The following is an 18,430-nucleotide window of genomic DNA, read 5'->3' on the forward strand; positions in this document are numbered from 1 at the left end:
CATCCTAGATTTTTAAATCTTTGTGTTTATCAATGCTGTATGTTCTCATTCTTGTTTCTGTAATCTTGTATGTTTGCAAATACTGTATTATAGCTGGTGAGTGTGTGATTGTGATGGTCTGCGAGTGTAAAAATGTCACGATGAGTTTGGGTAAGTGAGGGAGCAAGTCGGTGAACCTGCATACATGGGTGTATACACAAATTTCTCTCTCTCTCTCTCTCACTCTCTCTTATATACACAAATGCACACATACATACACACACACACACACATACATACACCACACATAGAATGCACACACAGGGGTAGGTTAGCCCTCCTCCACACCAGCACCTGCTCCGCTGAAGGTGAAAGAAGTGCTCACTTGAGCTCATTGAAAAGTAGATGTGACAGTAAATTTTTCAGGCCCTTGTGAGATGGGAGATCTTGTTATAGCAGTCAGGATGGGGGTCAGGGCAGTGGCTGCTTGATGATTGAGGAAAAGAGAAGTAAATTCATTCTGCTTCGGGCACTTTGTCAAGTGCCAGTAGCTTACTGTTGAGAGCCACTCACCCATCACCGTGTTACGGCCCCAGAGGTCACCTCCACCGCCATAAATCTGCCTCGCCTGCTAAACCTACTGCCTTCCCCCGGCTGAGCAGGAGCAGGGAGAGGGGCTGCAGCAGCAGCTGCTTCTGCTGCTCCTCATAGTCACTCAAATGAAAAAAAGACAGAGGGAAGAATATAGATTCTCCTTTTGATGCAGTTGATGGTATAAGAGCAGGACAATGTGTGTACTGTGCCACAGGGGGGACGTGTCCGTTTGGACTAATGGTTGTGTTGTGTGTGAAAGGATGGATGGATTGCGAGTGGATGGGGGAGGGGCTTGCATGTGTTTGCATATATATATATTTTTTGTTATTGGGAGTCATACAGTGTGCTCATGTGTGGAGAGGAGGATATTTGCAGCTTTTCTATGTAAATCAAAGGCAGTGTGCTGAACTTTTTTCAGACCGCCGAAAAATGTTACTGATTTAATAAGAGAGATTTGTGCAGAAACATAGCAGGGACAGGAAAATGTAACAAGAGAAGACTGATATTGCAAACTCAACACTTGTAGTTGCTTTTCAAATATTTTTGAAGAAAGAGAAAGAACTAGAACTAATAATCATCTGTCATAGTGTCCTGCATCACCTCACTCAGGGATATGCGTTATGACGATATCTTTCGTTTGACAATAGAAAAACATTTATCGTTCACTATTATGCTTTATCATTTAATAATATTTTAATATAATATAATAATATTTTGGTGAGGAAAGGCGCTTTTCACAGCAGCAAGCAGCATCAGTTTGCTAACCCACAACCTAGCTAACATTAGTTACATTAATTGCTGTGTCGTTCTTACCTCTATGTCATGGTGTTTGTCCTGGTGTTGAATTGCATACCCCACCAAAATGCCATGTTCTATTGAATTTACAAAACGTGTTCTATATCGACGATATGTATCGTTATTGGGATATGAAATGACCTATATCGAGATATGAATTTTTTGCCCTAACCTCACTCTTCCGTGCAGAACATCCTCGTCAGCCTAGACAAGCGAAATTCCATTGTAAATCACCTCTGTACTATATTCGCTGTCGTCAAACTGGCCTCTGTTAGTCTCGGGTGGTATGTTCGGCCCCAGTCCAGCCGCTTTCAGTGGGAGGCTGTATTGGAACCACTGGACTCTAGATTAATTTGTCATTTGAAATGTAAACCATTACTTTTATAGTCAGACCTTTTCTCCGGTCACTTGTATTAACCAGATTCGGGTTGACAAAACTCCAGCTTACCTTGTCATCTCTCTTCATGTTCTCACCGGATCACCTCTCAGACCTCAGTACAGAGGTGTCCTCCGCCGAGCAGTCTGCTTGGAGCAAAAACACTGAACCAAACTTTCTTACGGCAGTGACGCAGCAGCGTGTGTAAAATCCCTGCAACAAAGCTTAGTTAGTGCCAGCAGCTACCACACAAAGTCTGCCACTTGAAAAGCAACAGGAGCAACAATGCCTTGAACAAAGGATGGAGCGATTGTTTCCTCCAACCTGCACAGTTGGAGCACTACACAGCAAATTGTGTATTGGTAACACAATTCTTCGGCACCAAAGCAACCCCTCTTCCTTCTTGGACTGGTAACGTTAATGTTAACTTAACTGCGCATGATACATGTACCCAGCTAAACACAGGACCACTTAAGTTTTGTGAATGTACATGTTTTATTTGTTGTGATCTTTTCATAGTTAGGTTATTCCATAGTTAGCTCTGCCACACCGTTAAATTGATGTTAATTATGTTTCACACAGACACAGAGTCTTCAGTGCAAACTAAATATCTTCTTTTTTTAACCTGGCACCATTATCCTACACAGATCACGTACATATACCTTGAATTGGCCTTCAACAAAGCCACACATGCTGATAGGAAATTCAAAGCTCCTGCTTCACATACTTTGTGAGTCAGTTTCTGACTAAATGTGTGTTTTTTCCATGCACACGGAACCGTACACGGAACATACAGAAGCAGGACAAAGAAACAATCACATTTTCTTTCCGGTGTGCACTCACTTTCTCTCTCTCTTTCACACTCACACACACACACATACACACACACACACACACACAACTTTCTATTCTTTACATTTATTGATATTGTGTGTTTAACTTTTGTTATCTCTTAAAGTATTCTTTATTTTGTGCAAGAAAAAAATAAAAAAGATAGGTTTCCCGTTTTTAAAATACATAGGTACTAGACTAGCTGCCATTGGGCTGCTAGTACATTACTGATTTGCCATAGGGTTGCATGAATTACAATATGTAAGTGCTTAAGGGTTAGTGATGCTGTACTGTGCAGACTTGGATGTTGCATCCCAATTTAATACACACACATATATATATCAGATTCCGGTTCCCATTCCAGCAGCATTCCCCACCAGTATTTCCCGCTGGGTGCCCCTTGCCCCAGGCCTGAAAACCTCCTCCTCCCGGTGGTCCAAAGCTCCGGTGCTAGCAGTGTAAACACCAACACTCCCCCAGTACTCTGAACACCCAGTCCAGGCACAGTAGGTGAGCAATAGGACCATTTTCTGCACAGCTAACTGGGCTAACTAGTTAACAGCAGCTACAGTTAAGCCTAGTTTACATAACACGATTTTTAGCTTGATTTGCCGCTCTGCGACAGTCAGGCTGTGATCGGGAGTAAATCAGCAGTCAATCGGCGGTCGCCAGTCGTTATGTGTGAACTATACAACGACGCAACAAAACGGCTCCCTGACAGATTTCTGACACATCGCCGACGTCTGCCAGATATCTAGCATGCCATATATCTGGAAGAGTCGGCCGACTTCACATCCACATACAGCCAATGACAGCAGGCAGCTGGCAGAGCAGGCAGCTACTTTTTCACTGCAAAACACTTTTTACTCACCTCCAGCTCTCTCTGTAGCTCAGATGATCCCTGCTACCTGCGTGTGCTAATCCATTCTTTTACTCATATTTTTTGTCTTTATAATTTCTATCTTTATAATAATGAACAATAGCTGTATCATGTGTAGGTTCGCGTCATTTCCCGTTTCACATTTCCCGTGTGTTTTCTTGACAAAACGTGGTTTGGAGACCAGCATCGGGTGACAGAGTCGTGAGCTGCTCGCATTGTGTGTGACCCCTCTGTCACCGATCAGTCACGTAGTGTGAATGCCACAGCGACTTCAAGACTCCCGTCACAAGACGGCAAGTTGTGTATTCTGCACAAGGCATTAGCAGCAGTTACTCTGGTGATAGGCTGCCCCTGTCTGTTTGGAGTATGACTTAGACAGGTGGCCAATTCTTATATATTGTACCTTTTTAAAGCAAGAAAAATTTTAACTGCATGAATCAGTTTTGAAATAGTACCATATATTGTGTTAGTAGCAGCACTCAATGGTGTACACTGCAGCTGTGCCCATAGTAAATACACTGCTAAACAAAAAACCTGCATGAATGCAATCGTGATAGAAATAATAAGTCAGCAGCTTAATGTTTGTGTCCAAAAAACATGTTGTTACATGTAAAAGAGTAGTTCATTGTTGTAATACACATGGAAAAGTAGGTCACAGTAGTGCCACATTTTTTAAATGGTGCTGATTTCATTTTGGGCTTAAGTCCACCAACACTGGTTGATGATGAGCCATTTTATTCTGATGAAATGTAAGATTGGTGGTTCTTCACCTGTTTAAAATTGTTTAGCACTGCCAACATATTCTCTAGACCACATCAGAAGTAGATCCAAGATACCAAGGAAGCACAAATTAATTTTTTGTACTTAATGAGGGCCAAAAAAATGTCTTTTATCACAGCTGTTAAACTGTTAACTGTAGAAGTTTTTCAAAACATCAAGGCTCATGGACCCTTTATGTAGAATTCTCCCTCAAGAAGTATTTTTGGATCACTTTGGCTGTAGCATTTAGAATCCCAAAGGTCACTTTTAAGAGTGTGGATAGTTTTTATGATTAGCCCCATATTCTTTCATAGGGTCACACCAAAACAGACGTCAACCATACACAAAACCATAGGGGAGCCTGGTCTGTCTTTTTTTAAATTGATAATTGGTATATCATGGAATTATTGATATATTTTGCCATATGCTAACATTTTTCTAGGATGGTGGTAGAGAACTAAAGTCAGAAGAAGGAAAAAGGATCTGGGGTGTGTGTGTGTGTATGTGTGTGTGTGTGTGTGCACATGCGTGCGTGTGTTTCTATGTGCGTGTGAGTGTGTTGTTTTTTTGAAACACATGCTTGTCCACATATGTACAGTTTGTGAGTGATATGTTTCTTTTTGAAGTGTGCCATAATTACACCTGCCCTAACCATGTGTATGCATTTGTATTAAACTATCCATGTGTACATGTGTGTATATGTGTGTGCAGATGCCTTTTAAGCTAGCTGTGTATGAACGCCAGCCTGCTTTCAATATAGCCTCTTATTAGGTGGTGATTATCCTGCCTGCATCTGGCTTCTTTCAGCCTTTGACTGGAAGTTGGAGAGGCCAGGGGTACCCTGGGAGGAAAACTTCCTGAATGCAGCTTTCACCCTCCACCCCTCAATTCCAGTGTACCCCTCAACCTCTCAAGGAACAAATTTATTTTAAAAATGATGTTTTTATATAAACAATAGGAAATTCTGAATTGGGTGGAGAAATGTGCAGGTGGTGCTCAAACTATATTTGCATACAAGGATGGATGAAGCCAGAAAGGTATGGTAGAAGTTAGCTTCCAGTTAACATCTGCCCGTTATACAATTGCACTCACTATATCAAGTGTCTGTCCTGAATTAACCCTGGAATGGATGGTGAACACTTGTGAACTCCTGGTTCACAACTATTGTGCATTTGTACAGAAGAAAGTTCTCTTACAAATATAATGCAAAATTATATTTAAAAAAAAACTGAATTTTATCTTGCTAGTTATCAGTTTACAGACTTTCTACTATATCTTCTCGTGGGTGTAAAATGCCGCAAAATTTGATCTCTTTTCAAAGAGAGATTTGAAGAAACCACAATACTGTGGTATGTCAACAACCATCATTCACAATGGCTGCATTTGTGTGTGGTCATTGCATTTAGTCACAAGTGTCGACCACAAGCTATTGGGCATAATAGGAGGGATTAATATGTCTTTCTTCTAATACAATTTAAACAATAAGAAATATCTGACTGATATTGTGGTGAAAAGATTAACCCATAGCTTCTCTCTCTGTTTTGACAATTTTCAAACATGATCTTTTTTGCACAAAACATTACCCTAGCCTAGCCTCCAAAAACACAGTTGATAAGCACTATGTTTGGCGCTAATCCTCTGCCTGCCACAACACAGAGACACACATAATTTCCTGTTCCTCCTGATCCTACCCATTCTAAACTTACATAACACCACTGGATTATATAGAAAAAAACAGATATTTTTTTTCAGAAACTGTAAAGCAGAACAGGGACAAAGGAAAATAAGAAGACAAAACAGAAGAAATAGATAGTAGACAGGGAGAAAACAGTGTGGCAGGATCCCGAGGGCCTGGCTAGGGACTTTGTAGAAGCCCATACATCAGCTGTCACCCGATGGGCTTCCAAAGAGGCACAACAGAGAAACACAATAGATTGGACAGATGGTCCCAAACAAACTGCAGTGGGTTTGATGCTATTAAAAGCTGTTTACCTCATGCCAGACGCCAGCAAGTGTAGTGGATGCATTGTGTGATCATTTCAGAACGACTGAATGTGTGTGTATGTGTATTGGACTACCAGCTTCTGGTGTTTCAGTAAACCCTCTGGTGTGTTTTTTAGTCACCAAATGATCATTTGTAGCGAGTAAGGTGTGTGTGCGTGCGTGCGTGTGTGTGTGTGTGTGTGTGTGTATGTGTGTGTTTAGTTTTCTCATAATTAAGATATAATCAAAGACAACACGTGATGGTGAAACACTAACAGTGTGATGATTGATTTGCACACAGTGAATGCCAGCCAACTTCGTAGGACATGACAAACTTTTGGCTGATAACCAATAACCAGCAAATATAACCCCCCCACCCTCCCTTTTTTTCCTTTTAACCCCCCCCCCTTCATCTGCTCTCCTAAACAGCGGCTCTGACACCTCAGAGTGATGAACTCCTTCAATGCGCTGACCTTTCTCCTTCGGACTAGTCATCCGCCCTCATGCCCTCGTCCATGTAGATGAGACAGAGACAGATGAAGATATTTTGCAATGTGTGGGTGTCAGTGGGGATGGTGGGCGGGTGTGTCATGCAGTAACACAGTGAAATTAGTTTTGGTGTTGGTGGATGGCGGCCGACCCACCCTCAGATCAGGGAGATTAATCCAGACACACGAGGCCTGTTGGAGAGCAGTCATGACAGGCCCTGGTTCATAACAATGATATACCTACTGAGATTATGTTCATATATATATGTGTGTAACTTTCAGGTTTAACATACAGATTGTTGGACTGCTGTGAAAATAAACAATGTAAAGACCAATTTTCAGTGTAAAGATAGACCAAATTTAGTATGGTTCCTGAATTCTGTATCATTAACCAATTTTTATAGGTGTGGTGTAGCTCTAATTTACCTGATTAGAAAAACAATCAACCCAATCCAATCCATTTTTCACTTATAATATTTTGCTTATAATTAAACTCCATGTACCTATAGAATAAATACAAATGTTCATGATCTCATTAAATTCTGAGTTTACCATATGTTAGCAGTTACAGCCTAATGACAACAGCTGACTCTGCTGGATGGCTAACATAGTAGCTAATATTACAATCCTGCTTCTGTATTACCTAATAACATGAAAAAGTTGCTGATTCAGTGAGTGAGTGTGGAAGGACCAAAAATTTTTTTTTTAAATTGCTAAATTAGTTTGCAAATGTTACTAACCAGTGAGCTTGCAAGAATTTTTAAATTCTGTTTAATTGATAACACAACAGCTAGTCAAGCAGGTATGGTCTTTGAGTCTTTCAACTCGATTGATGCAATTTGAGTCATTATTTGCACCCAATATCCTCAGATTTGCAAACTTTTCTGGGACCCATTCTGTTTAACATCTACATACTTCTGCTGGCTCAGATTATGAATACTGAAATATATTACCATAATTATGCAGCCCACACACAAATTTGCATAACCATATCACCAGGGGACTGTAATCCCATACAAGTGCTGAGTAAGCATTGAACAAATAAACTACTGGATTTGCCAGAATTTTCTCCAATGAAATAAATGGAAACATGGAGTAACTGTTTTTGGAGCCAAGAAAGAACGATTAAAAGTCAGTGCTCATCTTCAATCAGCAATGTTATAAACCGCTCAGACCTAAAGTTAAACAGCCACATTACAGTCGCATGAAGAATATATCAAGGATTAAATGACTGATTTCAGCAGGATTTAAAAAAACTTGCCCATGCATTTATCTTTAGTTGGCTCAACTACTATAAAAGTATCTTTACAGGTCTCCTTAAAAAAATTTAACAGACAGCTTTTAGCTGATTCAGAACGACACTGCTCGAGTCCTCACTAAGACCAAAAAAGTGGATCACATCTCCTCAGATCTGAGGTCTTTAGACTAGCTTCCTGTCTGTCAAAGAATTGATTTTAAAATGTTGCTGTTGGTTTATAAAGCACTGGATTGTTTAGGGCTAAAATACATTTATGATCTTCTGCTACTTATGAACCATCCAGATCTCAGGTCGTCTGGGACAGGTCTGCTTTTTGTCCCCAGAGTCAAAACGAAACATAGAGAAGCAGCATTCAGCTTTTGTGCACCATATATCTAGAACAAACTCCCAGAAAACTGCAGGTCTGCTGAAACACAGTTCTTTTATATCAAGGATTAAGACTATTATTTTTTGCAGTTGCCTTTTATTAAATCAAATATGAGCCTTTTTTTTAAATGTATTTTTATGTTGCTTTTGTTTTAGGTAAGGCACTTTGAATTGCCTTGTTGTTGAAATGTGCTATACAGATAAACTTGCCTTGCCTTGTTGGAATTAGCAATCAGCAGTACCTCTAATCTGTTGTGAATACATTTTCATAATTCAGCTTAATACATAGAACTACTTAGCTATAATCGTGCTTCATTGTAATCTATTTAAGACAGGGTGTTGCATTGCAATTCAAATATTTTTTGAACAGAAATGTTTTTCATTGACTATGTGATAGCAAGGTGGCATTGTGATTAGAGATATTGTCCCATTGGATCCAAGGAGTAACTCTGGTGTCCATCAGCAATCATCTGGCCTTTTTAAGTGTCCTTGACCAACCCTTGCAGTACCTTCGCAGTCACTGTAAAATAATCCAGATGTGAGAATCATTTAAGTGCCAGAAATGTAAAATGGGTGTCAGAAGTTGATGAATATAGTATCATTAGCCACGCTTGTCTTGCCTTCTTTGTTTTCTGCTTTAATTGGCCCCGATTTATAATCCTCCACCTTTGGGACGTCCTTTGTAATCCTGTCTTGTTTTCTTCTGTAATTGGTTCAGATCCTACAGGTCACATAGAGGGGAGAATTCCTTGCATTACTTTTTTTATTTTTAAATTAACTCGTGGTTCATGTGAACACTGAAAAGCTTTTGCTATTGTTGGTTATTTAAATAGTTTTGCCATTTGGATTAACAGGTCACTGCACACTCAATCCTTGGTAGGATTGTCTATGTCCATATTTTGAGATATTAAATTACTAGTTTTTGCAAGATGGATCCTGAATAAAGAATTTTGAGAGAGTACCCATTTTTTACTAAATGCTTCACTGATAGTGATATACCCTATAGAAGAAGAAGAATGACACAAGTAATTAAATTGCAAAAACTATCCCTTCCCTTGCCCACTTCCTGGAAATTAAAAGCAACATTGTAGTGATAAGGTGTGGTCCCTTTCTATTCGATGATTCTGAAATTACAAAATAATAATGGAAATGTATTAATTGATGTTCAGCTCAGCAGATGCAAATTAATTGGTAAGACCACATCTGGCTTCTGTTGAATGTTGCTCTTAGATGGTGATTGTATCATTATTCAGTACAACTATGACAAACACACCCACAAGGTTGTTTTATGATTTTTCAGGATAATATTTGGGTTGTAAAATTTGCATGGAATTCTGTCATGCTTTATAAGTTATTATGTGTTGCAACAAATACTATGATACACTTTCTTCAAGCACGTGTCCTTGTGTGTGTGCATGTTGTTTCTTTTCAGTGGAGCTGAACACTATTGGCAGACCTAACTGTGTGTTTGCGTCTGTGTCTATGTCTGTCTGTCTTCAGGTCAGCTGTCCATTCCTTGTGTTCCAGAGAGACTAGAAAATCCCTTGAGCCAAACCTCCAAAGGCACGCATCTGCATAGAAAGGTAACTAACTATACACACACACACACACACACACACACACACACACACATCAGGGTGTATCCGCCACTCCAGTGAGACTTTGAGCTTTTGATAACAGGGCTGTTCAGGCGGACAACAGCTGCATTTGATCTTTGACTGAAGTCAGAGCGATTACTGTGCTGGGTTAACAAGGAGTTAATACATTTCTGTTTCATCCAATTCATTTTGATTAAACTTAATTTCCAGAACTTATAACAAATACTTCTCCCATATTAATGCTGTAGTAAATAAATAAAACACATGTTAAACCTTTGTACCATTGAAGTGAAAAATATTAGCCTTGTTAAACTGTATTAAGTAAAAAGTAAATGATTAAAAATATGTAGCCATACACTTCTTAAGAATTTAGCATTGGGTAAAGTAAAATAAAATATGAGTTTTGCCCTTCACTCCATTCTGGCATTTCCTGCTAGCTATTTTATACTACTTTGGACTCATTTCATTTGGATTTTTATTTTGTTAAATAATATAAATAATATTAAAATTATTTAGTTTAGTAATTTTTTTTATTTAAATATCTTTAGTTGCTTATCAATAATTAAACATCAGGTAACTTTTCCCCAAAATGATCCCTTAACTACTTAGCAGAGGTCTCTCTCTCTCTCTCTCTCTCTCTCTCTCTCTCTCTCTCTCTCTCACCCACCCACCCTAATGTGCTCACCAATGCCTGACTGACTGCCTCTCTACTGAAATAAAAGGAAGCCTCCAAATCCCTGATCAGGCTCTCTGCATACCCCCCTCCCCCTGGTGGCCAGCATTAGAACCACATCACCACATACAGTATCTTCATTAACAAGTTACTTTTCATTTCTGCTAAGTTTTAAGTCTTTTCTATCCCAAAGTGTAGAAAAGCTTATATCTAAAGCTACATAATGTTGTTAATGAATAAACCTTATAATGTCGGATGTTGCTGAAATAACTGTAAATAAGAGTGAGTACTTTATATGAATTACATTTGCTTTGAGAAGACATAGTCCATGGTGTCTTTGCCTTTGTTTATCCAGGAAAGAGTAAACTGACATCCTTTGTGCTTTAGATTCATACACTAAGAGCTTAAGTACCTTTATCAAGGGCACCTGAGTGGTTATTCTTAACATGAGTTGAGAGTTTATGAGGTTTTTCCAGTTGATCTAGTAATTCAAAGCTGACCGACCATAACGCACTTCTTGAAACCTCCAGTCCAGTAATTTTCAATCCTCTATTTTCTTCAAGAATACTGGTATTCTGCCTCATCAAGTAGTTAAATGAATTATGTGGCATGTAAAATGAAAAAAAAGATTGAAAAAACACTGATCATGTGTACCTTCTCCCCCGTGATAACACAGCAAAGTATTATATTATTTCGTATCACACAACTAGAAAATCTTTGACCAAATTAAGAAAAATAGGCAAATAAATCGACTCATTAAAGAATGATAACTTTATTTGAATCTAAAATAAGAGGCTTTATCTATACAAAGTAGCAAATTTACCATTTTTGCTATGAGACAGATAGACTCCAAGATCAAATACATTTTTCAGCCTTCCACTTTCTCTTTGCCTCTTTCACCCTGCTGCCACACGACAACTTCCAACTGTCCTACCTCCGATGTGATCGAAGCTGACTTCGCTCTCCACCCAGCTTTGTTTTTCTTCACAGCCGTTGGGTGGTCTGTATCTCTCGCTCTCTCTTTCTTTCACACTATGTCTCTCTCTCCCTCACTCATTGTCGAGTTCACAGCGTCTGTTTCTCTTTGAGCGCCACAGAACCCAGCCATGGTCCGAAACTCAACACCAGAGTATACACAATTAAGTTCACACCAGAGGTTATTGGGTGGAAGTGTGGTCTCATTCCACAAAATTTGCTAGTCAGTCAAAAGATAAGAGGGTGTGACTGTTTATTTGTGGCTGGTTAGTTGGTCAAGGCTAACTAAATGATGGGAGGGGGATATGGTATGTGTGTTTATGGGGCGGTCCTCTGATTTCAGCACAGGCAATAGTCAGAAACTCTGTAATGGTTGGCTGTTGCTGTTAGAGACTTTGCCTTGACATGTTGTGCTGTCCAATCGCAATCAAAGATAAGGTTTTAGTAAGTGTGGTGATTGTTTTCAGCTGTGTTTGATTAATAATGTGATTCATGATGCTAAAATGTTGTCAGACATTTTATGCCTTATGCAAAGTTGAGCTTTTCCCCTGCTGCAATGTTGGAAATCTTAAAAAACAGGTTTGCATTGTCATATAACAATAAAATCTTAATACTTTTTATAATATAATTATTATTGTATTTTTTTCAATCCAAATTAGAAACACAGCATTTTTAACTGATCCAAAATGTTGAAAGAATCCATAGCTTCTTGAGTCTGTTGCATAAAACAGAAAAACAATATTCCTGGTTCTGCCCTGCTGAACTCAACCCAGTTGACCTTTCCAGCCTGTTGAGTGTTTCAGTGTTGGACCAGTTAGCCATAGCTTGCTCTAAGTACCATTCACACGCGATTGGGAGTCCCATGACAGGCCAGCTGGAACCTTCAGTCCACCCCCCCCCAAACACATATACAGACACAAATCCTCCATGGAGCCACCACTGGCCAGCCAACCTGTCAGTTATTCAATGGGAGGGTTATGAATGTCTGTGTCGGGGTTGTTGTTGGGGCTTCCTGTTTTGGCCTGTGTGCTTCAGTCCTTCCTGGCAGAGGGACTGATGGTGTCATGTCTGTCAGATATGGGACTAGCAATGCAAATAAAATGTACACTAGAGTTAAATTGATATCAGATTTAAAAAAAAAGCTGATATCTGATACCTTTTGTCCTTTTTTACATCAAATACCATATTCTTATCATATTCATGCCAATGTTCTTGTAGAACGCCTTATAGAATAGAGAATGTGACTGAAAAAAGCTCTCATTAGAAATTCAAACTAATTAAATTTCTTCTGGGTAGCTAAGGTACTTTTTTTTTTCAGAGTGTTGATTAAAATGACCGTATACCATACTGGGGTGATTTCTCTGGACAGTCAAGAAAAGCACATTTCTACACCTGTGGCCAGCAAGGAATTTCCAAAATATGACTTTCAGAAGTCACTCACAAACCCAAACATGAAGACACACAGTGGACTTATTAACAACAGTACAGCAACAATAAATATTATTGAAATGTCTGAAGTGTTCAAGTTCAAGTTTATTTATATAGCACATTTAAAAACAACACTAGTTGACCAAAGTGCTTTCCACAACAGACAACAGATATACATGACAACAGTAGAAAAAGTAAAAAATAAAATAAATGTCACTACTCAACTCTGTTTGAAGGCCAATGAATAAAGATAGGTCTTTAGCAAGGATTTGAAAGTGTCAGGAGTTTGGGCATTTCTTATTTGAACAGGTAAAGTATTCCAAAGATTAGGAGCAGCTACTGAGAAGGCTCAGTCACCTTTAGTTTTTAAAAAACTAACACCTTTTCATTTCATTAAAAAAAAGCATAAAGATGAATTGATCAATGTTAAGTTTTATAGTTGACCAAGGCACTAAATGACTGATAAATCAAATAACTAAGAGGAGAAAACCCTACCACTAATCTGCTCTGGTCTAGTCTCACTCTGAAACCCTTTACCTTTAATTTCAGTAGATGTTTGATGAAGTGTCATGCTCTTCCCTTCTGTAAGCAACAAAGAGATTTGGTGTATTTATGATGATAAAATGCCACACAGAAACGTGTAAAAATGTTATTATTATTAAATATGTTAGTAAGAGATTCTGGAAAGTAGTCTTGATAAATCAAAATTAATCTTACTTTCACTTTAGAGGGGTAATGTAGTACTCTTTCCTCTCCTGCTCTCTCACATACAAATGCACACACACAAATTCACTCAAGCTTCTTCATGAGAGGTGGGTATGTCTGGGGGGGGGGGGGGGGGGCACCAGTCATGTTCCATTAATCCGAAGCAACCAGTGGTGATTGATCAATTAGCCCTGCTTAATGCTGGGGCTCAGGCTGATCAATATCACTGATCACCAGCCAAAGGTTTTTCATTAAGATCTGCTGCTCTGCATGAGTATTAGCGTAGACCAAATGGGCTGCAAGGAATGCAAATACTAGAGTGAAAACACATACAGGTCACATAGTGTTGCCCTCTGTGTGCGCATATGTGTAAGTCAGATTATTATATTTTGTATCATTTACTACTTTGTCACTAACTACTGCTCTGTAATCACCAGCATTGGGCAAGTTACTCAGAAATAGTAACGAGTGAGAGGAGGTGCTGCACGTATATATGCTCCTCAATACAGCTCCTCAATCAAATACGGCGTATTTAAATACGCTTAGTAAAAAAAAAAAATTGTAAATCAGTATGTGGCGGTCAGTGTTGATAATTATCACATACATTGATTTATTTGTGGGCCACCACAAATTATGGGAAACACTTCACTACCACCCCCCTTCACCCCCAAACAAACCAGTCTCTCACGACTTTTTAACTAATATCATATTCATAACAGCAGCAAGCAGTGTGTTTTTTACAAAACATACAATGTTTCTTTACGCCTCTGGCTGAAATAAAACAATAAAGAAAGTAAATCCTGACTTTTGAACTACTGTTTTTCTGCACATGTAGCCTATTTATAAGAGCAGTAGTCAGTATTTTTACAAAATGTTATGTTAACACCACTCTCTCCCCACGAGTCCCAAGCATCACTGGCAGCCGGAGATTCTTTCTGTAAGTTTCACGTTGCTGTGCTGCTTTAGCAGATGCTTCAATAAATTAAATGTAGAATTGTTCGCAGTTGAAAGCTTTTTGCTGGTTGCACAGAGTTTACAATAGACAACAATGTTCTTTGCATCTTAGACTGTGATACTATAAAAATTTGTCGACGTGAAATTTCATTGTCGACGCATCGTTGCATAGATGCCGTTTAAGGGAGAGATAGCAATCTTCATATTAGGAACATTTCTGATTGTTTATTTCTAACTGCAATGCACTACAGGAAATGCTGGGGGCAGTATCGCTTCCACTGTCTGCCATGACTGCTTGACTGTAAGACTACTCACGAAGAAGAAGCACTCATGCGAGAAGCGGAAAGTAACAGAAAGAGGCGAACAGCAGAGCGGCTTTCGTTTTTACACGTTTTGTACACTATTTAATTACTAAATACCTTAGTAAATACATTGAGGCTCTCTCTCATAAACACCGCAGCAAAAATCTGTCCAACACAACTCTGGCAATGTCGGAGACCCAGCTTTAAAAAAGTTATTAGTAATGAGTAATGGTTTAAAGTACATCAAGGAACATTTGGCTCGTGATGTAGCCTACAGATCATTATCCACTGAGTTATTGCCTAAAACCTATAAGCACTTTTGAAAAATAAACTACAGAAGTAGTACATAGAGAGACTGTTGCTTTATTATTCCAAATAGACTTTACATTGTTAGGGCCTGATTTGCTATAGGTTTGCGTGAGTAAAAACGTGTGCAAACTTGATATCACCAGCAAATTAGCACATAAGCTGATCTACTAATGGTGGGCACGCAGAATGATGTTATTCATTTAGTACTTTTGCCTTAATGAATATGCAATTTGGTGCGTAACATGCAAATACATGTATTTACTAAACGTAATGTGATCTACCAAGCCTAAATGCAATTTCACGTGAGTGCAACAGCATCTGTATTTAATACGTTTGAAAGCAAACCGCCAAGTGTTGTGCAGAGATGGCTTCTGTTATTGTTGCCAGAAAGAGACACAGCCATAATGAAAGAAAACGTAGAGAAATTAACAATATTAGATAAGATTATTCTATATCCAATATATAGAAATACAATTATTTTATTTTATTTATTCAATGAAATATATGAAGAGAATTTTTTTTTGTATTTTCCTTTAGCTTTGGCAATACTGTTAACAGTATTTCGTTTTGACTTCTTTTCTCCATGAGATGGAAGAATTTAGAAAGTTACGTGGCGCTGCGGAGAGCACCCAGCAGCAGTAGCGCACGGATCACACGTAAAATTTATCCAGCCAGAGGGAACGATCACCAACTGTTCACAGCACGCCGGTCGTAAAATAGTGACACAACCCATTGTAGGTATCGGAGAGGGTGTGTACAGGGCATCAGGCTGGATGAAGCATGATCTGCTGGCATTTCCTCGTGTCTGGGTCATTCCAGCATACTGTAGCTGTTTCTGCAGAGGTTTCCCAAAGCAGTTTTTCCAGGTGTGCTGTCCCAAGTACTTAGTGCAATCTCAGGCAGGCTGGGCAGGTACATAAGATTTCCACACACTCGGGACGCACTGAACGAACCAAGGTTTATGGCGGAAACCACACGCAAAACCCTCATTTAAATTCTCCCACCTCCATTGTGTTTGCTCCTGTTGTCATCTACGCAATAATTCTTAGTAAATCACCCATAACAGGTACTAAAATTGCACATGCAATATTTTAGAATGCACAGGCAATTTAGTACTCTTTAGTACTGTTAGTAAATCGGGCCCTTAGTGTACAGTTGTGGTTATAGTACTTTTATATAGTTCCAAAGCAAAATGTCTTGTCTTCTTCCCTGGTTTCCCCCTGGCATTGATACTGGTGTTCACTCTGAATAGTAAATCTCGTTCACTTAATGGTAACGTTAGCTAGTTAGGCTGTGTGTTGGAGATCAGTAATGCACTTGGTGGTTAGGGTTAGGGGGTGACAAAAATAATCGTGACAAGTGGACTAAATAATTAGTCCACTAGTCATGATAATTTTTTTATATAATTAACAGATTAGTCGAATACAAAAATAGTCATTAGTTGCAGTTGGACTTTTGAAAACATCCATCCATCATCAACCGCTTATCCTGCGGTTCTATCACGGGGGGCTGGAGCCAATCCCAGCCGACATTGGGCACATATAAATAAACAACTAAGGACAATTTTGGAGACACCAATTAACCTTGCCTGCATGTCCTAGGATGGTTGGAGGAAGCCGGAGCACCCAGAGAGAACCCACACGGACAGAACATGCAAACTCCACACAGACAAGCCAGGGCAACTGGGGTTTGAACCTATGACCTTGTTGCTGTAAGGCGACAGTGCTAACCAGAACGCTGCCCGTCCACAAACATTACCTCACGTAAACCGCCATTTTACAATACATTGGAGTAGAATTGGTAAAACATTTAAAGATTTTCACTATAGTGAAGACTTGGATTTTAAAAAAGTATTTTTTATAAGCAACTAAATGCCTTCAAAACAGTGTTGGCGTATTAATAACAAAATGGATGCCTCCAGCTGACACATTCACATTGTTTAGTATATGCTGCTAGCTATTTGTTCCCAGGACTACTTGTGAGACTGTCCTGTGACCAAAATGTCATAAACAGCACTCATAAACTTTAGTCTTTCTCAAAGACACTTTGAGAAAACTCCTCCTTATTACTTTTTTATTCATTGTATGATCCTAGATAAGAATGGCCGGGAAAATAATGTATAAAAATATAAACATATATGAGTCATATTGCCTCCAAATAATCTTTATGGTACCACGGTGAGCATGTCTGGTACCATGTCCTATTCTGCCCACTCATTTTCTTTTTTTGTTACCTGAAAAACAGCGGATGTTGCTGGAACACAGCAGTCTTTCTGATCCACGACCCCTTCAAACCCGCGGGATCATCCGCAGCTTAAAATACAAAAACACCGGCTAGCTACCACTGACAAACTCACCTTTCTCACCCTTTCCTAACCCCCAGTGGGGCCAAAAGCCATTGTTTCACTTAAACAATCCTCATTGAATTAAAAACTGGCTGCAGGCTTTGTTCAGTGAGGCCGATGCGTACTGCTGTCATGGGTCCTATCGTTAATGTGCCATCACTGCACCTCACATCCTTCGCAGACACAGGCAGAACTGAGCTTACTTCCTCCATCTGTAGGTGAATGTGTGTACACATATGCATGTGTGTGAGACTAACACTGTGCAGTTGTGTTGGTGGATGGGATGAATGAGTAAGAGACGAGGTTGGAGGTTGGGTCAGTGTGTGTGTGTGTGTGTGTGTGTGTGTGTGTGTGTGTGTGTGTGTGTGTGTGTGTGTGTGTGTGTGTGTGTGTGAGTGATAGTCAGCGTTAAATCGCTCAACAGAGAAGAGAGCAGATTAGCTTTGTGGCATGAGGTGCTTTGGTCACTGGTGGAAACACCGCAGAGACCTGCTGACATCCACACCACCACACAAGTGATTTCTCTATACAGAAAAGGGCTAGCTAAAATCTATACCTAATCTAATCTATGACCTGGCTCTGGCTAAATCTACAACTGTCCACTGACTATCCACAACGCAGAGGAGGAACTACTATACAAGAGTGTATTAGTATAATATTATAACAATTAAATAAAATATTATGTTCAGTTAAAAGTATATTGTTAGTAACCTATAAGAATAATATATTAATTACTATAGTCATTATAGTTCATATAATAGTAAACTGTTTTACCACTAGTCGAATATTAAATCTAGTTACAGCTGTTTTATTTTATTTTATTTTTTATTTAT

At 39.2% G+C, this 18,430-nt stretch overlaps 1 protein-coding gene across 2 annotated transcripts in view; it reads left to right on the forward strand.

The window, feature by feature from the left end:
* Nucleotides 1-18,430, forward strand: part of LOC119900561 (adhesion G-protein coupled receptor D2) — a 107,741-nt gene that overhangs the window by 72,605 nt on the left and 16,706 nt on the right. For both annotated transcript variants that reach the window (XM_038715636.1, XM_038715637.1), the window contains one exon: nt 9,810-9,892. In XM_038715636.1, the coding sequence (XP_038571564.1) occupies nt 9,810-9,892 (83 nt within the window). The remainder of the gene's footprint in view (nt 1-9,809; nt 9,893-18,430) is intronic.

The sequence above is a fragment of the Micropterus salmoides genome, unplaced genomic scaffold (genome assembly GCF_014851395.1).
Source record: "Micropterus salmoides isolate LMB-PRFRI ecotype aquatic unplaced genomic scaffold, ASM1485139v1 Ms_hic_scaffold_13, whole genome shotgun sequence".
Classification (NCBI taxonomy): Eukaryota; Metazoa; Chordata; class Actinopteri; order Centrarchiformes; family Centrarchidae; genus Micropterus; species Micropterus salmoides.